At 41.7% G+C, this 23,834-nt stretch overlaps 1 protein-coding gene across 4 annotated transcripts in view; it reads right to left on the bottom strand.

The window, feature by feature from the left end:
- DAAM2 (dishevelled associated activator of morphogenesis 2) overlaps window positions 1–23,834 on the bottom strand; it is a 188,469-nt gene that overhangs the window by 4,693 nt on the left and 159,942 nt on the right. For all 4 annotated transcript variants that reach the window (XM_088524250.1, XM_088524251.1, XM_088524249.1 and 1 more), the window contains 7 exons: window positions 19,243–19,327; window positions 17,531–17,637; window positions 16,717–16,805; window positions 15,778–15,946; window positions 13,934–14,041; window positions 12,405–12,465; window positions 6,985–7,116 (listed from right to left, as the gene is read on the bottom strand). In XM_088524250.1, the coding sequence (XP_088380376.1) occupies window positions 6,985–7,116; window positions 12,405–12,465; window positions 13,934–14,041; window positions 15,778–15,946; window positions 16,717–16,805; window positions 17,531–17,637; window positions 19,243–19,327 (751 nt within the window). The remainder of the gene's footprint in view (window positions 1–6,984; window positions 7,117–12,404; window positions 12,466–13,933; window positions 14,042–15,777; window positions 15,947–16,716; window positions 16,806–17,530; window positions 17,638–19,242; window positions 19,328–23,834) is intronic.

The raw sequence follows: 23,834 nt of genomic DNA, 5'->3' as shown, positions 1-23,834 counted from the left end.
AGCTCTTTTTTTCCCCTTCTTTAAAAAGGCTGCGTTCTCAGCCAGAAACAAACAAAGAAACTCAAAGTATCTGGAAAAAAAAAAAGTGTTGGAAGAAGTGCAAGTTGCTTTGAGCTACCAAACATGGCAGGAGTTGAAGGAAGCACTAAAGCAAGTCATGGAGGGAGTTCAGAGCATGAAAACAGCAATACACGTCTTCTCCGTGCTGGTTCCTTCTCTCTCAGACCTCTGAAGACACACACAGAGGAACATGCACACACACTCGTTCTCCCTAATTCTCTATCTCTCCCCAAATCTATACATATATGTATGCATACAGCATGCTTAAATATAAGGAAACTGCAGCAGTCTCACAGTAATTCACACTGACTGGCACCAGCCCTTCAACAGTGGGAAGACAGGCTGCCAAAGCCACAGAGGGTGATAATGTATCTCCATGTGCTATTTGTTTCTTGGCTTGCCTGCTCCAGCAGGCCAGCTGGTCAGGGAAGGAGAGTGACACAGAAAAAAGATGTCTGCAGTGCCCAGGCACTGCTGCTCCTAACTGCAGGGAGCCCCTAAATCTCAGTGTTGTGCATAGGAGATGTATTACCTGGAGTCTCTCCCCACTTGACTTATTCCTGTGTTTTGCTGGGAACTGAAAATAGTCACAAATTAAGAGTAATGACGAGGTACCAGCTAGAAGCAAGGCTGGCCTATGTGTTTGCCACCTCGTGATAAATAGCTCCTGCTGCTAGGGTTCCTCAAGCCCACACCATCCTGTACACAGCAAAAGCGAGAGAGACGGTGCACACAGGAACGGAGGTGTGGGGAGCCCACGAACGCCCACAGGTGTTTCCAAGTCCCTGTGGCGGAGGGCAGGCTGGAGACAGAAGTGTCAGGAGTCTTTACCTCATGGGTCCTACGTCAGGATTAGACCTCAAGAAGCATCCAAAATTTTACACTATTAGTGGGTGGTGTTGTCTGCACATATGCTGCACTTCACCTATTACCCAGCTACCAGGAACTATTCTTCTCATACAGGCAGAAGTGCTTCTGCCACTGTGTCCCCACTGCTGCTACGAGGAGTGACCGCTGTGCCGGGAAGGCCCAGCCCCCTGGGAGCCTTCCAGAGGCGCTCGTGAACACCTACTGTGGGCTCTGAGCAGCAGCAAGGAGGGCCCATCCTGAGGACAGCTGGCTTTGGTGCCTCCTACCTGCCTCAGCAGAGCACAGTCAGCCATTGTAAACCACTGGAAGGTGCAAAGCAAAAATCTAAAAGTGAGCTAAAAGTACAAAAATAGCTATAAATGAAAAGTTTTCAGTTCACTGAAGAAAGCGTTTTAATTCTTTGTCTACCCCCTCCAGAAAAAGCTGACCAAGCAGAGGGAGGGAAGTCAGGAGATCTAACGTCAGCTGCCAGCTCTGCCCATGGTGTAGCTTGGGAACTCATGTTCCTTGATCTCAGTTTCTCCATTTGTTAAAGAACAGTCTACGTTACTCCACTTATCTGATAGAAAAAATGGCAAGAATTCAGTCGTTCACATCTGTAGGTCACTACATCAATTCAAGGCACTATTGCAAAAAAAGCCATGCCCTTTCCCAAATTAAACTCCAACAGGCCCCGTTGTTTTTGTTACTTCTTCTCTTTCTCTTCTGTTTGTATTACTACTTCTCTTTCTATTACTTCTCTTTTTTGCGCGTGTGTTTTCGACGTCCTGGTGCTGGCCCGAGGGATGGCGTGTGGCTGCAGGCAGCTTCCCTGGAGCTCCCCCCTTGCTCAGCACGCAGGAGGCAGAGCAGCACGGCACAGACCCGGGCGGCTGGAGCCCCAGCCCTCTCTTCTGGCCTCTGCCACGGTTTTTGTGTGACCCTGCACAAATCACTTAGCTGCTCCCAGTGCCGATTCTCCATCCAACAATACCTGCTTTTGTGCACACTTGTGAAATCTACAGCTAAACTTTTATAGGAGCACAAAATTTTTGAGAATTATCTAACATGGTGAAATAGCATGGAACAAGAGCTGAAGCTTGCCTATTCCTTAAAGTCATTTGGGGACAGATGACATGGGCAAAGCAAAATGGAAAACTGCATTTCAGCTGGTTTTCCACTGCAATACAGGATGGTATCTCTTTTTTTCATTAAAAAACTCATTTCCACACCATAAGGGCCCCCAAGCTCCAAGATATAACAGGTCCACGAGCTCAGTGCCAGCTCTCCTTCCTCTGCCAAACTTTCCACTGAATTCATCCTCTTGCCAAAGCAAATCGTTTAGACAGTTGTTTATTTTGAAAAGCCATTTCAGCAAGGAGAGGGAAAGCGGGGCAGCAGTGTGCACACTCGCTGCTGCTCTTGCCAATGAAACGTTAAACAGTGGCAGAAGAGCTCTGCAGACAGCACGGACGGGGCTGTATGAGCAGGAGGGAAAATAGCCCCGATAAAAACTCCCGGCTGCCTGTGCTGCCTGCCACGGAGGAGGAGCCGGTGAAAAAGGGAATTACAACACGTGGCCATGCAACACGAACAATCTCCCCCAGATAAGTAATCTTGAGATCTCCGTTACAGAGATTACAATCCTGTACTAAGGCAGTTCAAATAAATGTCTGTTCTCTTCATAGGACAGATTCAAATCAGTTAATTGAAAGAGCCCTACTGATTTCAGGCAGGGCTGGGTCCACTTCTCCTTGAGACCAACTGCTCTTTATGGATCTTCCCATGAATTCAGCAGCTACTCTGGCAGCCAAAACCAGGTTACAGGTACTATAAATATTTCTGATACGTTGGATACCAGCCTTGCCTAAAGCAACTGCATTTATAAGTATGCAGTACACAAAAGGTGTGTAATTTATACCCTGAGTGGGGTATAAATTCATAGCATTCTATCATCAAGGACTATTTTCTTAAAACAGATTTTGGTCTTCACTATCTTGTTGTTCCTCAAAACATTATTGTATGTGCTAATTTAGCACATTATTGTATGTGCTAAACTTACTGAGTGCATGCACAGATTTTAATCTCCAGTCCCCACAATAAATATAAATTCTATGCCCAAGAGGGGCTGTCATGGCAAAGACTGGGAATGAATAATAACTTCCCTAACCTCCTCATTAGTCTTGCCCAAACTGTCCACCCTGTGTTGTGCTACCATACAGAAGCTCTATACAGAAGCTTAAGTTCAATTTTCATGGAGCAAAGATGTGAACATCAATAGTTATAGCATTGTTAATACCTGACTAAGCAGATCCTGTCCTTTCAGAAAGATCCAAAATGTTTTACAAACGGGTTTGTTATAAACCACACAAACACACACAAAGCAGAGCAGTTTTACAACACTACAGTGATGTAAATTCACACCTGACAACATTTAAGTATACTGTAAAGCTTCCTATGGGCTAAATATCACCTTATAAGCGGGAAAATAAATTTCACACCACAGGAGGAACCTTTCCCTTGGCCTGGGCATTTTCATTTTTTCTCCATAGAAATTCAGAGAAAGATTTTTCACAAACAAAATTCAACCCCATTCTCTTTTTGCTGTGAAAAATAGTCCATTTTCATCTATTTGAACATGTAAAAACAACAAAAAAGAAGGATTCCAGAGCAGAATTTCACTGTGTTCCCCATTCTCCCGACACTTCTTCCAACGAGAAATGGCAGAAAACATTGTCCTTGACTTTATATATCCCTTTATAAAACTTTTGAAAGTGAAAAATCCAGAAAAAGATCAGGAATCAGCTGTGTCAGGGTTCCTATTTAAAGAGTCAATCTAAATTTTCAAGCAGTTCTTAATCAAGCATCTGTTTATTGCGTGTAGATAAGCACAGTTACAAGGCTTTCTCTGCAATCATAGAAGCTTGCATCAGACAATCTGGCCTTTTAAAATTTTAAAATATAATTTCCTACCCATAGCCACCAATAGTAAACATCCTGTTTAAGCAGAAAAGCCAAAAAGACAAATCCCTTCTATCCCTACTAGATGTGATAAGCTGAAGCCTGGATTAATGTATATCGATTGGGAAATCTGCACTTTATATCTGCTCCATCATCCTGAAGTAGCTCCCCATTAAGTTTTGTGCAAAATTAAAGGTCCCAACTTTAAACAACAATGTCACCAACAGACTTACAGGGGGCCTCTGCCCCCAGTGTGGCCCAGTGGGTTTCGGGACATGGCTGGTACCGTGCACAGGAGGTTTGGGATTCCTCCATGGCCGTATCTCTAAGAAGGAAGAGTTGTTTGCCTTCCAAGATGGAAGAGGATATTTGTATTCCACACACATACATGACAGGAGAAAAGCTTTTACTGGTGGGTTGGCAGTGGGCATTACCGAGCTGATTAGCAGGGATTGAGTGGTCTATCTGATAATAAATGTTGAAAAGAATTGTAAAATATACTCGCTACACAGAGGGTCATACTTTGGTAACAGATTGTTTCCATAACTTAAATACCGAAAAGCTTTTTTTTTTTTTCATCACTAAAGAAACTTTTTTTGTTGTTTTTGGTTAAAAAAAACAGGTTTGAAAAGATAATTTGTATTGTTTTAAATCCCAGCTGTGGAAACATGGCCCTGACTAACTCATAGCAATCAATTAGCTATATTTAGAAAGATATTCAACTCCAGCTGTTAAAACTAGAGCTTCATTATTATTATTAATAAATCCGTGAACCAGACCAATTCTTCCTGCGCTCATTAGGATATTTTTAAAAGCCCTCCCTTTCCCACTACCTTTTTCTTCTTTCAGTTTGCTTTGTTTTGAGAAATCAAAAAAAGAATATGATAATCAGATGTCTGTGTCCCTCTTCCTTTGACTGTAGCAGGTTTCCATGGTAAAAATAAAAGCTTGTGATTCAACAAACACAGAGAGCCCACTGAGAATGGAAGATGTTATGGGTTTTGAGAAGCACATCTGGTTTGTTGAAAATTTCCAGTTTTTCTTTTTTAAGAAAAAGAGGAAGAAGAGAGGGGAAAAATAATATAAGGCAAACATGAGAAACAGCTCAACACTGGTAAGGACAGACAGTTCCCTTTTAGGAGTCCAAAAGCAGCTCATTGCCAGTGGAAGAACCAAAGCCATAGGTTGAGCTGGAAAGGCATATGTTCAAACATAGTAGGGGTGTGTGAGGAGAAGGTAGAGAGACGTTTCCTAAGCATGTTATAGTCATTAAAATAAAACATCTCTTTTTGTCAAGTGCTTTATGTTGGCTAATGTCTAAAAAAGTGTGCAACAACTTCCAACATATTGGTTTGCCTGCAAGGAGATTCTCTGGTTATTCTTAAAGCAAAAGATCTGCATCTTTCCTGCCTTTTCCTGGTCAAGGAAAGTTGCAATTTTGTTCTGGACATATATAATTTTCTCATTTTAACCCATGACTGACCTTGTAAATAAACCACACTGAGATTTAGTCCTAGTATGCCAAAAGAAAGGTCCATCACTATCTGTAACATCAAAACAAAACAGGGGAGTCTAAGCCAAGGACACAGGGAACGCTCTTCCAGAAACACAAACCTAACTATGATTAAGTTGAAAAATGTACCTAGTCATAAAAGAGGCCCACAAACCATAGAAAACAGAGCTTTTCTCAGTAAATTCAGATAGCCTTAGAAGTGGAAGCACGGAATGCAAAATACTGTTCTTATGATCACAAAGCCAATATGGTGTGCACATTATTATCTTGCAAGTGGTTTGAATATTCTCAAACAACATGTCAACAATGAAAAACACCAGGCACATTATTCTCCACAAAGCTTCTTGGAACATTAATGAGTGTTGGACTGCCCTGCTTTATCTTCCAAGTGCTGTAAAAATTACTCCCCTGCTGGCATTTTCCAAGGTAGCTAGTTCTTGCTGAGGCCCAGAGGCTCTTGGTGTTTGAGGCAGCACGTCAATGTTACCCACATAATCTCTACAGCAAGAAGTCACAGAACAGCATTACGCCAGAGTCACTGAGTGAGGAGTCTGACTGTCCAGATCCTCAGGTAGCATTTTGCTGGTCCTTCAAAATCTACAGCCTCCTAACACAAGGGCAGAGGTTTGATTAATAAAGCAATAGGTCCCTTACCGCCGTTTATGTCTCCCTGCAGGGACTGAAACCAGCAGCAGAAACAACCCATTCCAAAAGAAATAGCCCATTTGTTTCATAAAGCCAACTACTTTCAACATGCCAGCCATAAAGGCCAGATTTGCCACTACATAGTGTTTACTTTAGAACTTGTTCTCCTTTAACCTTTTTATATCTGTACAATCTTTCCAAATAAATTCCTCTTCATCCAATTGAAAGACAGAGGCATTAATGTCAGCTTCCAAATCATCAGTAGAGAACATGCAACTCCTTCACTGCCTGCACCTTTCTTACTATTTTTTGTACAAAAAAACCGCCAAATAATCTCAATAGCACCTGAAGAGCAACACACATGTGGTGCTTGTTGTACGAGAAGGCTACTAGAACATATGACCCCCCATGAATGCTTAGGATCTCCTCCCACGCAATGAAACACAAGCAGTAACAGCCAAGAGTTATTAGAAAAAGATCAGGTGTTCAGGGTCACCAAACAATCCAAAAAATCATTTTTTAAAGGGAACAATGAAGCACAAATGTTCCCAGGTGAATACATAGAGTGGCATTAAGTCAGCAGAAGATAAAAGGTACCAGGTCACTATCGCCAATAACTACGGGAATTCTTTTCAGTGACTTGTTTAAAAGGCAGTTCCTTTCACAGGAACCATACTCTCACCCATAAAACACCATCACAGTTCTATTCCCCACACTGATAATGTTAGGAAACTGGGCAAGAGCACTGAATCTTCTTTTAACCTTAAGACATAGTCTAAACTGCTAAATTCACAGATAGAACAGATAAGGAAAAGACAGAATCTTCATCTTAAAACACTTTCTGGGTCTACTATAGTTTTTACTACAGTCCTAGCCTCTAAAACTGTTGTTTCCATTTTGATTGATGCTTTTGATTTGGTCAGTGAAACCCCAGATGCTTCAAAAGGTATTCGTACCTTGTCTCTAGCCTCGTTCAGAAGGTCTTCTAACTCTGAGAAGCTGAAACTTGCCACAGTGATGAAATCGCTCATGACAGGAACAAACCTGTCTCCCGATTCCCGCATGCGTCTCTTCTGATAATCCAGTTCCTGGAAGAGAAATAAGAAATGCAGACTGGCAAGTACCAAGGATTCATCACTGAAGAAAAAAGGGAATGAGGAAGCCCATCTATTTAATTTTGTACAGGGCATTCGCTATGCTCACTCCTCACACATTCATCATGGATTGTAATTCAGAAAAATAATGTTTCTCGCTAAGCAAAAGGTTCTGCCTTTGCAGCATGAGATGGAGGCCTAAAATGGGATGAAAGAAGGTCACAGTTACATTTCCCTAGACCTTAGAATAACAACTACTCCCAAAAAAGTCATCAGTACATTTAATTGCAAAAGCAACTTTAGAATCCAAGCGTCAGGTATGTGAAATGCAGCACTTCTCTTTCTGTGCAGAACAGCAAAGAATAGACAACACAGACTGCGTAGCAATTGAATTTGGAATTTTTAACAGTGGGTTTCCCTCCATGTTCTCTTCCCCCTGTAGCTCAAAGGGCCTCACACATGGGGAAGAGTGCACATTTCTGGATCTCCCCAATGTATTAGATCCTTTGCAAGAAGGTTCAGGTAGGCTGAGGAAAAAATCCTTTGCATGGAGGATCTACTCCTCTTGGAGTAGATGACAGACTATATGAACAGACAAGATTCATTTTGGCCCTGTTTCTAAAAAATAAGGCTTGTGGGATCTCACTGTTTTTCTACCTCCCCCTCAGCTAGGAACTTTTTAGTCCTTTAACAATTTCACTCTGACAGAAGCTGAAATCCCCCAAATCACTGAATTCCCAAGGTTCTCTGGAAAGCACTAGCTGAGCAACAAAGAGATGTCAAATTCCTGCCCCCCGCCCAACACACACCCCTAAATAACTGGCAGAAAGAAGTCAGGTATTATACAGCATTTGCCATCAAGTTCGTTTGCGGTAATAAAACTCATGGAATTAGAAACTGGGGCTATTGTGATAAGAGGATTGGGGGGGGCGGGGGGTGCCTAAAACCATAAGAAACCAAGATTGCTACTTAACTGACTGTAAGATTCTTTATTTTCTCACCCTTTTTAGAATAATCTTTTACTTCAAAGACAGAGTTACCTGTGCTATCCCTTCTTCTATTCTCTTCAGCATGCTTATGGCACTGTAAAAAAACCCTACTGAGGTTCTCAAAGCGATTAAGTTGTAGTAAGACAGGCTGTCTCCCATGTCTGCGCTTGGCTTGTGTGCTGTTGACAGTCTCACGGGGACAACAAAATGGTAATCTGGGAGTCATCTTTATCTTCAGCTGCGTAATCAGTGGGAATGATAAAGCCATGCTTTCTCTGTAGGAAACCAGCATGAAACAGCAGCAGCAGGTCACGCTACAACCTGACCCTGTGTTCCCCTTGGAAAAAAAAATATTTGTGTGTGTTTTTGTTCTTTTGCGTCTCTGCTGGCTGCGATTCCAATTACAAGCATGTTTGGTGCTCTTTGTTTCTGGTCATCAGAAACCAGTTCCCAAACAGATAGGTTTATAGTCATCTGTGCTGAGAAACATCTTGGACTGCGCTCCATGCTGCTGATATGCAAAGAATGGCTTTGACTATCAGCAGCCCAAAAATCAGACTTGATACGCATTCTGGTCTGGCATGCATTGGGAAAGAGGATGCAATCATTACACGGAAAGAGCACAGGCAGAAAGGTGGCAGGAAAAGCAGTGAGCAGGTGGCTAGAGAAAGGTACAGATTAAAGAAGTGTTGCTTCCCCTGCTTTATGTTACATGTTCCTCTTTCCTGATGCATCATCATCTACTGTCTTGGGAGCGGTACGCAGCCTTGCAGTGAATTGTCTCCATGTTACAAACCTGAATTACACCTTTCAAGTACAGAAAGGTCACTCGACATGCTGCTGAGAACTATGGAATGTTTTTTTCAGCTACTCTCTTCCCATTCCTGTTTTTAAGCTGATTTTAGCTGAAAGTTGCTCTACTTCATTATCTTTACCCAGATAAGTGTAATAGTACTGCCTTCCCACTTGCACTCTTGCACTGTTGAAAGCTATTGCATTTGCTACTGGAGAGCAGTGATCTTAAAAACAAAATTAGGATTAGGTTATCTGTCTTTCAATTTCAAATTCAGTCCTTCCCTGAAGAGTAATTCTTCCAAATTAAAAATATACCACACAAGTAACTGGTATAGTCATAATAGTTAATCCAGCTAAGAAAGAATCTAGAGAATAAGGAAGTCCTCTATATCTTCTAAAAATGGTCTATAGGAGTCATAAAAGCAAAACAACAGAAGCAAACACTGTCCTTGGTGGGCTGGTCTACTGGTTCACTAGAGTATTTGATGGTGACGGACATGGTCTCCTTGCTCTGTAAGAGGACTCCACTGCCAGAGTTTATTTTCCGATTTGGAATAGACCAAGAACTACTTAGCTGTCCTGGGAGCATCCTATACAAAGTCAATAGCTCCATGCATGTTCTCACAAATGGATGTGTCTTGTTTTTAGAAAGAAGCTGCAAGTCCAGGAAAGCAAAGGGTTAGCCATACCTTTAAAAGCATCTAACTATAAAACTATTTTTAGCTTTCTATTCTTAAGGGGCCTTGAAGAAACTTCTCAGTCACTGGAGCCAAGGTTGTGGTGAGAGCACACTGGCCTGGAATCAAGAATCGCACCTTCCCCTCCTCCCCCTTGCACCTGACAATGATCTTCTATTGTTGCTCTAGTGTTGCTTTTTACATGCCAGAAAACCACAAATGGAGCAAGCAGACTGGGAGGCATTGGCAGCCCCAGCTGATAAATACCATGGCAGGGAGAAGAGTGGGAAGGGAAGATGATGATTGAATGGGCAGGAGAGCTTGCCCATGGAAGACATGTATGGGAAAGAGAAGGAAAATTGGCTGCAAAGGCGAAAGGGCAAACGACCCAAACACAGAAAACAAAACAGAAGTAGGTGCTCACATTTCAACAGTAAGAATGGTCTGCCCTCATTTAAACTGGGCCTCTTTAAGTCATGAGCTGCATGTCAACCTTTTATTTTACAGGTGCTTTTAATTTCCAAATGCCGCTCACCACGCCTGCAGTAGTACCTCTTCCTATCGCTGCTTTCTCCCTTACCCCAACAACCCCCAAAACAGGGCTTGGAAAGTATTTTATCACTCAGAGGATCATTGGCTAAACAGATGATGAACTGTTAGAGATGGCCAGGTGGTCTGCGGGCAAGAGATAGGACACTGAGCCTTTCCTCAACCTTCACAGCAAAATCAAACTCAAGACAGGTGAAAAGAAAATGAAGTCATCATATTCTGTTTTATATAGGAAGGACAGGAGGGTCCTATTTTAGTTCCTTGAAAGGCAGGCAATTATTTCACACAAACCACTCACACACCATGATTCCCACCAACCAGTCCCTCTGCCAGCATTCCTAGTGCAGAGGCTACAAATGAACAGCAAAGACAACAGGGACCATCTGGCGGATACAGGATGCTTCTCCAGGTCAGCATCAAGGCACTATGGCAGGGTCATGTGGGAGGAAGACATGCATTAAAGCTGCCGCTGTTATTGGTTGACACTAGCTGCTATTGCTCACACTGAGACACTCAGGGTCACCAGTCTGCATCTCTCTACTTGCATTAAAGTGTTATGTTTAGAGGAAAAAAAAAAAAAAAAAAAAAAGAGTGAAACAGAGGCTTCCACTCTCTGCTGAGAAAAATACAATCCTGGTTGAAAAGGGACCATCTAAACACAGCAATGACCCTCTTTAGTTCCAAAGGTGCCTCTCGATTTTTTTTTTTTTTTTTTGCACCATCCTTGCATCGGTATATCCAATAGATGATAATTGCCACAATCAAACTGAACTTAGGATTTTGTTCCTGTGCTTGCAGCTTTTAAGGGCACAGAACATTTGACTGTGCAGATGATGGGAAATATAAAGAGTCAGAGATGACAGAGCAATGTTAGCCTTTAATCTTCATCATCTCTAGTTTTGTGCAAACACTATTTTGCTATTCCTAACATCAGCTCTTGTGTGGGAGGAGGTATTTATAGTTACCATTTCACAGAGAGGAGGTAAACAGGTCGAGATTTGCAAAGCCACATATTTATGTCAATGGCATAACCAATTCCTGGCTTCTGCCACTGTCTCATGCTGTGCTGTCCTGCCTCAGAAAGGCCAGAATCTTTTCCCAGAAACCAAACCAACAGCAGATCTACTGAATTATACAGCAATTACACTAAAGCCAAAAGAAGAAGTTTAGAAAACAGGATCCTTCCTATGGGTTTTCTAACCAACCTACAGCACTGCTGAGGTAGAAGTACAGGCAAGGTCAAGAAACACCCAGGTTTTAAACGAAAAGGAACATTTTTCTCTGAGACTTCTCACTGAGGAATTTGAAGAAGGTCATGTTCAATGTCTTAAAATAAATACAAACAATTAAAAAAGACCCTGCATGTATGCAACTCAAGTAAGCTCATGTATGAATTGATTGTTTCTGCCATGTACCTGAAGGAAGCTTTGAATTTAAAGTTCTCTCCTCTGGTCTTCCCCAATAAGCACACCATTTGCTCTGGCTCTCGTTATTTAGAGAAGCAAGCTGCCCACTGAATTTTCCCCATTCTGTACTTGTCCATTCTACAGCTGGTAGTAAAGACTAAAGGAGCCCCCTCCAGATAGGAGAACCACTGCTGACATAGAAAGGCGTATCGCCAGGGAACATTTAGAGTAATACCTCAGTTTTAACTTCCATAAGCTAAACACAAAAGACTTCATCAATAAACTACTTGTTTTTGATGGACTCTGCACCATGAAAGCACAGTTTGAGCATAAGTAACCCAAGCTCTGCTTAAAAAATATTATAAAGAAAATCAATATCAGGAACAAAGGCCATTGCCGTTTTGTTTGACAGCTCAGCTGCCTCACCTTTAGCTAGTCAGTCTTTGCCTCCATCTCCTCAAGGCATGCTGTGGATAGGTTAGGGTTGTGTATAATAGTGTATTACGTGTTTACGACTACACAGAGAGCCATATGAAACACTTGTTCATCAGCCAGACATCCCTCAGTAAGGAAGAAAATGAATTGTATTTCGTTTTTTTGCAGTATGCACCATTTGACAGACTATCCTTTAACTCTGCAGGCCGAGATCAAACTAGCTTTTTGTTAGGCTGAAGTCTGCTAAGATCATCAGCAGAAGTGCCCCATGAGAAGCTTGTATTTGTTTATTTCTTGGCTAACACATTGTAGAACAGAACGGAAAGAAAAAAAGAAAGCCCACTTTCTCTTATCATAGAATAGATAATGGCTGAATATATTCTAAGTGAGATATTTTAGCATGGAGCTTTTGGAAACCTTCAGATACTTACAGCTTCAACAGCTTTCAATCCGGTCTTTATATTGTTAACTTCCTTCTCCAGCTCTACCAGGCTGCATGAGAGACAGATGCATAGGAGTTAAAACAAAAGGGGCAGTGTTACCCAGGAATACAGGAACTCTGTAGCAGAAAAGACCATTGGCCCATCAAGTCTGGTATCCGGCCTCTGGCACCAGCCATACCAGATGATGAGAAATGAGGGGAAGAGTGTCTGTTAATACCCTGTGCTGCTTTTTGTGTGAGCTGTAAGACCAGGCAGACCATGTCTGCCTGTGGTCACAGGAAAGCCTGGGATGTTCCAGGGCAGAATCATGGGGTTACCCTCAGAACACCCAGCCACGCAGGGCTGGGAACGGAGCCCGACCCTCCAGCGAGGAGCATATGCCACATGGCTAGTTTACAATAATTGGCTGACCCACAGGCAGAGACCCCAGCTTCATCACGCATATCGAGATAATCTCAGATTAGCTCTACATGTGACTCTTGACCCATTAGTTAACTACTGAATCTTATTGGCAGCACATTTATGTGTGATTTTTGTCTTCGTTGCAGTTCAAACATTTTTTCCCTGCATTTCTATCTTATGGCAGTCCTTGCAAGCTATCATCACTAAGCATTTAACACTTTGCATTTTAACAAATGCTTCCCCTGACTTGTGGTGTTCTGGATTTGTGCTTGCATAATATAAACGAGCCATTTTTTAAAAAACTCCCAGGAAAAAAGCTTTTTACTTCTAGGTAGCCAGTTACTCTTGCAAGTCAGCAGGCATTTCCTCCAAGTATTTGGGAAGTTATTCATATCTCAGAAAACACTATAAGAGCTTTAATAATTGATTTTAGGTATGAACCTGTATTTATTTTTTAATTATCTTTTTTTAGCTGTAGTAGTACCCTGTGCAAAGAACAATGTCTGCGCAAATAATATGCAAAGATATTTTTGAGCAGTGGATTGTAAAGAAAAATGATAGCATTTGGGGGGGACAAGTATGTATTTATTCATTTTCCACACATGTTTTTGGAAATGGAAAAAAAAATCACTGAAATTTGTGCAGAAAGCATGATGCTTTCCAAATTTCTGTGCACGACTCATTTGTGCAAAAGTTTGTATGATCTTCTTGAAAACAGCCTACTATAGCCTCTGTTTCTAACTGACCCTGGCTTACAAACAAACCTTCAATTATCCAGAAAAAATAGCACGCAACTTAGATGGCCAACCACAGAGTATGGTGAGTGAGCTGCAAATAATAACTAGCCTAGTTACAATATCCGCTTCAGAAGTAAAATAGATATGGATGCATCTAAATAAAGCAGTCAGTTTAGTCACCTAAATGTTTTTGGAACAATTTTTTCTGCTGATGTACATCAGAATCATCTCAAGGACGTCAGCAAAGGCATTTCAGGTGCCCCAGCTGGAAGGCTGGCAATGAGTTTGGGACATAGCAATTTAAAACTAACAATCAGTAAGTTAACAAAAATCACAGGGAACGTCAGCTCTGGTAACAAGGAATAGCACTGCACTTACTTGACTTTTGCTGCTTCTGGAAGATGCTGCAACTCAGACTGAATATCTAGGATATCTGGGTAATTCTTCTCAAAGATCATAATTAAGTAGTGTAGCAGTGTAATGTTCCTAAAACAAAGAAGGAAGAAATGAGAGAAGGAAGATGGTGGTGAGAAGGAAAAGGAAGGTCGGAGGAATGAAAAATATTTGGGTAGGAAACGTGTTTTAGTGAACAAAACAAACAGTAGATCAGCAGTTAGCTGCTCTGTCATTGAAAGAAAAGTATTGCAGACTAAAATGACTTAGCCCTTTATGAACCATCTCTCCTAAAAACTCCAGGAATATTTCACACTGCCTTGCTTTATTCGGGAAGCACCAGCATGCTTCCTTCTGCTTGCATAGTTGGTGTAACAGAAAACTGCATATCATAGTATACTAATTTGTCCACAAACATTTTAGACAACAAACAACTAATAGTAGTAAAGTGTCGTTAACACTGAAGGGAGAAGGGAGATGCTCTCAGATGTCATGTGGACTAGAACGTGAGCTAATGAAAATGAGAAAAAGATTTTTGAAGTCTAAAGAAACTGCAGCGGAAGATTCCCATATTAAAAGTGACACAGCTATACCTAAAGACCACTCAAGCCCACTACTACAAAAGTAATAGGGGCTCATGTAGAAGCAGAAAGAAATGAGATGCAGGAGAGATGCAGGACCAGGCTTTAAAAGATGTTTTTTTTTTTTTAAAGTAAATGGTGAATTTTGCTTGTGGGGAGAACAGTCAGCCAGAACAGCTGCTTCAGGTAGGCGTTACGTTAACTGACACGCAAGACAGCAGATAACCACTGCTTCATACAGACCAGACACCGGGAGTTGAGTCCTGGAGAAAGCCAAGAGTCCACGCAGGACATTTAGTATTTGGAGAGTCAAGCCAAGCAATGTCAAGGCAAAAAAAAGTTTGACAGTAGCTATACAGAGATTAGCTTCAGAATATGGAAAGGACATCATGGCAGTTAAAAAAGAGCTCTATTAGTACAAACTCTATTAGGCAGAGATGAATTTCCTAGAGCTTCTTACTGCCATTACTCATTTTCTTTTACAGTCTGAAGTAGTTTATCACAGCTGTGGTCTCAGCAGGTTGAACAAGGCAAGGAAGGTGTGAGTTAGTAAGAACCAGCACTGGAGATCTCCAAGGGAAAAACTGTAGTGCTGTTGGAGCCCAAAGGTGAGATTCTCTCTCCAGTTACAAATAGATCCATTTCCAGAACCAGCACAGTGACACAGGGCAAAACACACAATGTAACGCTACAAATGGTTACAGCTCACGTTGATAAATTGCAAGACCATATCCCAACAACAGCTATTTTTCTTAATTGCCCTAGAAACAACCAAGCCCAGCCTCGCTGAGTCCTGACCGTTGTGGTCAAATATCAGTTACATATTGCTAGTTTATGACTCTTCTGCATGAGAAATATATGCCATGTTTTTAAAGGAGATGTGTAAGTGTGGTCTGAGTTTTCTGTACTCTACTTTTTGCAAAACCATGGCCATAAAACATTGGTATAAAGGGCAAATTCCATAGAAAGTATTCTCCCCTCCCCCTACCCCCAAATCTCATTTCATTTATTTGTGAAATACTACATTATGTCATCTTTGTACAGTGTTGCAGAAAAACAAGCCAACAACAGATGTGCATTATCCAAAGAAATGGCAGAATTTGCGTGCTGTGCTAATAGCTGGTCTTAACCGTTTCGGGACTTAAATGCCAATGGTCTCCAGTTAAAAAAAAAAAAAAGAAAAAAAAATCATCGCCATGATAAGGAAAGCAGCACAGTAACTTACTTATTTAGGGTATTCCAACCTACCTGTCTATGCTGGATTTGGTGTCTGCAATTTTGTTCAGGCTCGAGACTTTGAATCCATATGCACTTCCCCTTTGGCCCTTGTTCATATAATTGCCAAAGGCCAGAACAACCTCCAGGAGTTGCTTCAAGCGCTTGCTGCGGATGAGTTCTTTGGATGCCAGAAGGATGGCTTGGAAAGATTAAAAATGGACAAGTTACTGCACAGTGGTCTTTCTGAATGTACGTGGGCCCATGATTTGAAAACACTCTAAACGGCGCTCCTGCCAGCCAGCACATGCTCCAGTTTGAACTGTCCAAGCACTGTTCTCCCACCATCCAAACACACTGAATCACATGAAAGGAAAGAAGGCACACTGCATTTAACATGTAGGATGTTCTTCTGAACCCAGGAGCTGGGCTGTTCTCCTAGATCTCCCACGCTAAAACATAGCTAGTAGGAACAGGGGAAGGCTTGAGCTCATCTGAAAATGCAGAGCAAAACACATGGACTTCTTTCCATGCAACAACCTTTCTGCAACAAGCAAGAATGCTGCAGAAAATCATGCCTCCTTCCTTGTGACACATCCACAAAATACCACTCTCCTCAGGCATCTGTCTTATCTGCCTCAAGGGAAAGGAAGGTGCAAGGAATGAGAGTGAGAAGGGATGTCTGATCTGCAGAGAAGACCGTAAAAGTTTTTGGCAGCTTAGCACTATCAGGTAGCACACTGTCACATCTGTCAGGTCACATTTACAGTGTTAACATCCATGACATTCACTTTATTAAGCCAGCAGGTGAAACAAGAGTGTCAGACAGAATTTGTTTCCCAGCATATGACATGCCTTGGACTCACTGGCTCTATGAACAGCGCATGCTGTAATGGCATTTTCTTTGAAGATAAGGCTCTTCTGACATGTCTTTCCCCTTTTTAGAGCTCCTAGCACAGGCTTCAACCATACCTTCTACTTTCGGCTTTGCTTCTGCCAACCTCTCAGGAAACTTCTTCTTAAAGAATAATGCTTGCAGTCGCTGCTGATAGTGGTCGATCCTACACACAAGGGAAAAGAAAGCAAAAACTGAACTTGAATCATCTTTTGAGGTACAGGGTCAGCATGATGCCTACACAATCTAACTGTTAGATGCTAAGTCCCGCAATACCAGTGCATGGTGTTACAGACATAGTTCCAACACCTAATGCTTCTTAATCAACATTGTTATGAAAATGAAGAGACTTCAAATACGTTTTGAACACAACTGAAGAGTGGTTGAAACAACTCCTGTTATTCTCAAAATATATGATTCATGGGAGATACCAGCTGAGGAGAATGCACCTCAACCTGTAGAACATGGTGTTAAGTACTGATCAATCAGGAGCTGTAACAAGGGTGGAAAAAGGAAAAAGGGCAGATGATGAAGAGATGGGACAGCTGGATGGAAAAAGCGATCTATACAAGATTCCAAGCCCCAGCTACTCTACACCTGATAGTTGGAGCTAAAATCCTTTTTGTGAGAACAAAGCTGAAGAAAGGAGGCAGATGTCTGCTTGTCAATAAGGGACTGTCCCTAAATGACAGCAGGGATAGTGCTTATCACCAAGAAAATTTGTATAATGAACTGAAACATTTGTAACATCATGGGCTTTTGACAGATGGATATAATACTGGCCCACAATCCCTCACACATTTCCCTTTAGGGCCAGATGATCCATTTTCAATAACTGCAGCCGCTTCCAAAAGGCCCCCACTACATTTTCCCATAATGTTTGAAACAGACCTGCTCATTTCAAAGAGGAAACGATCCGCCCGGGCCATGCGCTCGATTTCGTGTTTATGCTCCTCCAACAGGTCGGTATCGCTCTTTTCAGGAACAAATTTTAGTAGCTAGAATGGCAAACACAAACCAAAAACCTCCATGAGAGACCAAGGGAAAGGAAGAGCAGGAAAGAGAGGGACAAACAAAGTGCGTAGGAGAGACAGAGAGGGAGGGAAGAACGATAGTGGGACGGGGAGGAGAGGGCCCTCAGATTTCCATGCTACCATTGCTTTGATTCAGCCACATGACTACGACTTCAAAGAAATGCAGCTGTGGCTACAAAACTGACCTTGTTTAAACCTTTCCTTGTTGTTCTGTCTTTATTCCCTCTCAGTGATCCCATTAGATACATTTTAATTCCAAAGGGGAATTTCCAATTCCTAAGTTCTAAAAGCTACTCCAACTTAAGCCAAGGGGAAGTACAGAAAGGACTTGCACTGCCACAGCATTACTTGGAGTTCAGACTGGTGCAAATAAGAGCGGGATGTGTCCCAGCCAGGGTACAGTGCCCATCGTGCCTATCCTGGGGTGCGCACAAAGCCTCATCTATCTCTCTTGGGTCTGTCCTACTCTGCAGAAACAATAAACAATAACCAAGCCACTGGATACGAGTCTGACACTGGCTGCTATTCATGCGCTGACCTTAAAAGCTCATACTTTGACAGATTTTTGACATATCTGGTGGTAGTTGTCCTTCAGTTTGGTTATGAATATTGCCATGCATAGAGCCTCAGCCCACACCCACAAGAAGAAAGCTGCCTGCAAGGCATACCAACCTCTTGGTCTGCTTTTTACCACTACTTCAGTATTTTATCCTACACCTCAAAAATGTAACATTCAAGGGCGTGGAATATCAGACACTTTCAGTGACTTCTGGAGCAATGATAGGCATTCAGCTAATGTGACAAGTGGGCCATATATTTCCAAAATGAAAAAGCTTCTGTACATGCTTAATAGTATGACTGCATATACAAAATTAATCAAATTTGTCAGGGAGTTCAGAATTATAACTCTTCTGCCTATTTCTAAGGAATTTTAGCATATGTATCTTTGGTAAAAGTATCACCTTTTACCCTCTAATAAATGCAGGAAAATGGATGATACTGATTTAATTGCTTCCTCCTCCTCCATCTACACAGTAAAATAACTGCAGAAATCAGTTCTCTTGACACCCATTCTAACCAATCTAGCTAGAATGAAAGTCCCAATATAGTTCCTACTCTAGTCAGAATCACTGACCCACATTGCTTGGTACATGACATTTCCCAATGAAAGACCTAGATGGGGAGAGCAAAGATTTAAAACAAAAAAACAAACAAAAAAACCCACCAGCATTATAAAAGAGAGATGGGAAAGTTATGGGACAGTTACAAAGAGAAAGGACATAAAAGAAAAAAAAATGTACCAATTGTAATCATGCATATTTTGCATTAGGAAAGGAACACTATTATGAAATCCAAAAGACCAATGGATCAAATTCAACCAGATACAGACTTATATGAGGGAGGTGACACAGAGGGACAAAGATTTTTCTCATGGTTTACTGCACAGCTCCACTGATGTGACAGAGCCATGTTCAGATCTGCAGACGTACTGGCACAGAAGGTACAGATATCCACCAGCTTTTGATAGAAAAATATTTATAAGGTATAGCTGACTGCATTGGTTCTTACCTGTTCAAGCATGTCTTTGGCCAGGTCTTCTTGTTCATCCATCTTCAAGATTGCCTGTCTGATTTCTTCATTAGACAGCTTCAGCCTTTCAATAGTATCAATATCGGTCCATTAGTACAATGATTAAGTGACTCTGATAATTCAGACAATAGAAGACCTGAAAAGCTCTACTAAAAAAATAGATGTGAAAGAACCACAGGAAACTCCACTATGATGCTGCTATTCTAGAGTACTCACCAAGATGATCTAATCAGTTCCAACGCAGAGATTTTCTAGATCATAATTTTTATTTCCTTCAACTAATCAAGCACATTTCTACAACTAGATGGTGTTTAATAGTGATCAGCTCATCACAGATCAAAAGTGATAGATGGCTCAACTTCCCTTGGATTACATACCTTCCTCCTGAAATGCTTTTACTACTGGGTGAACCCCTCAAATCTACATGGCTTTTGAGTGAGTGTGGCACAATTTATACCTCTGCTTGTGAATATTACAGGATCTCCAATGATAACAAGCAATAGCACTGATCCTTCCATCTGGGATCTGAGAAAAGAGGTTTTTTAAAAAGACTGGCTGTTCTTGGTAAATTCATTCCGCCAGCACTCACAGCTGAACAAGGAACTGAGAGCATGGACATATCCAAGAAGCAAATGGCTTGCTTCATATTATGTCTTAGTCCTGCCACCCACTGAAAATAAATACTTACTAATATTATCAGAGCTATTAAAATTATACATTCCTTCCCACCTACTCTTGCTTCTCTCTGTGTGCGTTCCATGGCAATATGCAATGAGTGGGAGTAATCAGTTATTATAAAACAGGAAATCAATGACAAAAAATGAGGTCACCACTAGAAACCCAGGATAAACCAGAAGCAATAAAAATTTCTTATCATAAAGTGGCTGTTTGATAGATTAGCTGAAACAAACTTGCTGGTTCTCAGTGCAGGTGTTGGTGAATAAATATGTAAGGGACAAAGTCCACCCTCACCCTCCTCAACCCATGACACCCTCATTAATCATGCTCGCAGAGGAGTGGAGGACTGAATGAACCGTAAGGAAAGGGCCATCCACAAGAAAATCTTAATTTGGGGACTGAAGCAGAGAAGTACAAAAAGAAATATTTGCAGAGTGAAGTCTTCAGTCTCCATGGACCTTCTACAATCAATATAATTAATTAACAGCAGAAAGGGAAAATGCAAATACAAATGAGAGGCAGGCTGATGCATGAGCCAGAAAGTTTTTGCCTTCAGTGCTAAGAAATTCCATGTTGAAATTTCACATTGCGATTGCCATTTGGATAGAATCACATTTTTGGAACTAGGTAAAAGCAAAAGTAAGAGCTTTATTTTTACAGACAGGAAATATTACTAAATCTGAGAAACTTAAAACATTCTAATATTGCCCAATATAGCTAACAGCTGGAAACTAAAGTATGAATCAGCAGACATTCAAAAGCTTTTAGATATTACACCTTTTAACTAATTGCAGTCACTCTGCTGCTAGTTTGTCATCTTGTCTGCTTTTGACAAGGAGGGCTGACTGATACCAGTTGAGATAAGACTACTTAACTTCCAGAAAAGCTACATAATAAGCCATGTTTGAGGGAGATGGAAAGATTAGAAGTTTTGTAATGCAAAACTGGAAATCTTTTACTTTAGGTCATCAGTTTGATTCAAGCTCAATACAGCAAAACTCAGTTCATGGGCTTCTGCACAGAGCTCTACAGCCTCACTTCTACTGTTAATAAGCATGAACAGTCAACACCATGGTTGTGCGACCTGGAACTGATAAAACCTTGTTACCACATGATAACTACGGAACATTTTGGTGGGTGTGGGCCTGGCTTCTAGCAGACACACATACAGATGCCCAGACAATTTGGTGCCTGCACTTTTGCAACTGTTAGGGCTTTTTAATTCCCTTTACATTATCATTATAATTACCTTTACATTTTCCCAAATCCAGCCTCCACATAAGAAATATGTATAGTGACAAAGGAGCTATAGTCTGTTAGCGGAGACACAACGAGCCAACCCATGAACACCAGAGTGGGTTTTTTCTGCTGCCTTCATTGAAGATAAAAATACTAGGTTGCACGTCATGTTTTTCCATACATACAATTCAAGCAACCGTTATACTGACCGCCCCCTCAGACAGTGCAAGCTGCTCTGTGTGCGTTGGGGATCGAGCAGAACCAGACAGACAAATGTGGGGCATGTCAGCAGGACAGAAGGGGTAGCTCACATGGCTGCTGATGTCGCTAATCTCTCCAGGAGCCCTAGGACTTCAGCCTGCCAAAGCCCTCTGGTTGGCGTAATTCATCAGCGCTAAACACACTGGGAAACATATTCTGTTCAAAAATAATTGAGAGTCCAGAGGACAGATAGTTATACAAACATTTTGATTTCTTGGATGAGTCTGTGCCCTGCCATCAGCTGAAAAACATCTGTCTGGAATGGCTCAGCCCACAGAAGAGAGAAACACAAAACTTGCCAGCCCCCCACAGAGAAGCAGTTTTACTCAGTCACTTACAGGCCTGTAATGGGGTCATGGTGCCTGCAGGTATGCATCCTAGACTCTTACCCACTCAATTCTGAGTACAGAATGATTTACAGCAAATCAAGCGCACTCCTCTAAAGCAAGTTTGTTCCTCAACTGGGGCAGGATGTGTTTCACGAGCTGTAAGCATCAACAGTGCAAAACAGGGATCTTCCTAGTTAAAAACTGGCTGAAGGGATGGCCAAAGAATTATTAATCAAGTGATTTTTATTGTGCTTTCAAAACTCATGCCCAGCATGCAAAAGATTTTAAAGATGGCCAGGGGTAATGTGAAACAGATGTGCTATTTTTAAACAGAAACAGGTGAACTGATTAAAGAAGAAGCTAAAGCAGATGGGTAAAATCTTTCCATTTAGAACTGAATAGAGGCATCTCCCAGAGAGAGACAGCAAAATCACGTGGAATTATGGCCCCAAAACTGACACTACAGAAGTTTAATCTCAGTATCTACTAGAAAGTCTGCATTGACTTTCTTACAAGCTATGTAGATCCAGGCACATTCAAGCTGTACTCTCTGCTTCATACTTCTCAAAATTACGGGTCCTATGGCATCAGAACTCAAGAAGTAAATGTGACCAGACACAGTGCCCTTTCCTCAGCTGCAGCACATTCATTCATAGCACAGATATTGACAGTGGAGCTTTTTTGCAGAAGTAGCCTGACACTGGTCACATGTGGGGGGAAAAAAAAAAAAAAAAAAGATCTTACTGAAAATACTCCCTCCTTCTCCCCTTACCCATACATCTGTTGGCAGTCTACAGAAGCCCAACTCCTTGAGTCACCTTTGAGCAATGTTGAAGCTCATCAACTACCAAATAATTTCTGATAGGGTACTTAGCCTGCCTTCCCCTATCCCCTCTGGCTTCATAAATAATCTCTATTGACTCTGCAGAGTAATTCATCACTAATCTCCGCAGGACACCTCGGCTGATTTAACATCAGCTTCCCTCGTAGACATCAACTGCTTTATTGGTTCATCCTCTTGGAGGGAGGAAGAGAGCAGCCTGACTCTAAAAATGTCTGGAAGACATGTTGCAGTTTTGCATTAACTTCCTTTACAGACACCCAGCACTCACTCAGTTTTTCTCCTTAAAGATAGCCATTGATTTAAGTTGTAGCAACCTTCCCCCTTTACTCCCCCCCTCCCATGGATCAACCCAGAAAACTCATCACTCGTTAACCATCTCCTTCCGTAACAGAAAAAGTGAGTCACTTCATGGACTTGTTCCCTGGATCTTGCTTAGCTTTCGAGAAGGAAGAGTGGCTGCATGCTACCAGAGAACCCTGAATGCAATCATAGCTACATTAATCTCTCTAACCAAAGGGATCAGATTCCCCTTCTCCCTTTTACTTTAGAGAAGGGAACTGATTATCATTCATCAAGACCACTTTCCTATTCAAACTGAACTTAACCATTTCCAAAAGATGCTACAAGTAGAAACTACGGCAGTGTGAGACATTGACTGTTTGGAGAAAGAGCATCAAGGAAATAGTCTTCTCCCTTCCCTCACATATGTGCGTGCCCACACACCCCCACGCATGCGTGCATGTGCACACACTTCTCATCCACACTCAGCTTCACCCCAAGGCCAGTTTCCATAGGCTCATTCACATCTTAGCTTTTATTGACTGCAGATTTCTCCATCTTCACAGGCCCCTAGCCAACTCACTCTCATACTCAGCGACTGGACATAAACCTTCTCTAATTCCTGAGCTCTCCTAAAGTTCTGTACAACAAGTGCCAAGCTGCAAGCAGACATTAAATAACTACAATTTAGGAATACGCACTGTTGCTGCCCCATAAAGGCAGGAAACTCTTGACTCTCAAAAGTGTTCAAGAATGTCAAAGACAAAAATATAGCCACTCTCTTCATATCCTCTTATCTCAGCTGCTTATCTTGTCAGTGGAAAAGAGCTGGAACATTTTCCCAGGTATGTCTTGACCCAGTATATCAACATACTGGGCAAAAAAAAACCCACCGATGCCTTTTCAGCACTTCATTATGAAAGTATTATGCTAAAAGCACA

This window comes from Tinamus guttatus, unplaced genomic scaffold (genome assembly GCF_059628265.1).
Source record: "Tinamus guttatus ecotype Peru unplaced genomic scaffold, ASM5962826v1 Tinamus_guttatus_pri_ptg000208l, whole genome shotgun sequence".
NCBI classification, from domain to species: Eukaryota; Metazoa; Chordata; class Aves; order Tinamiformes; family Tinamidae; genus Tinamus; species Tinamus guttatus.
The sequence above is the reverse complement of the archived record's forward strand: the minus strand, read 5'-3'. Positions and strand labels throughout refer to the sequence as shown.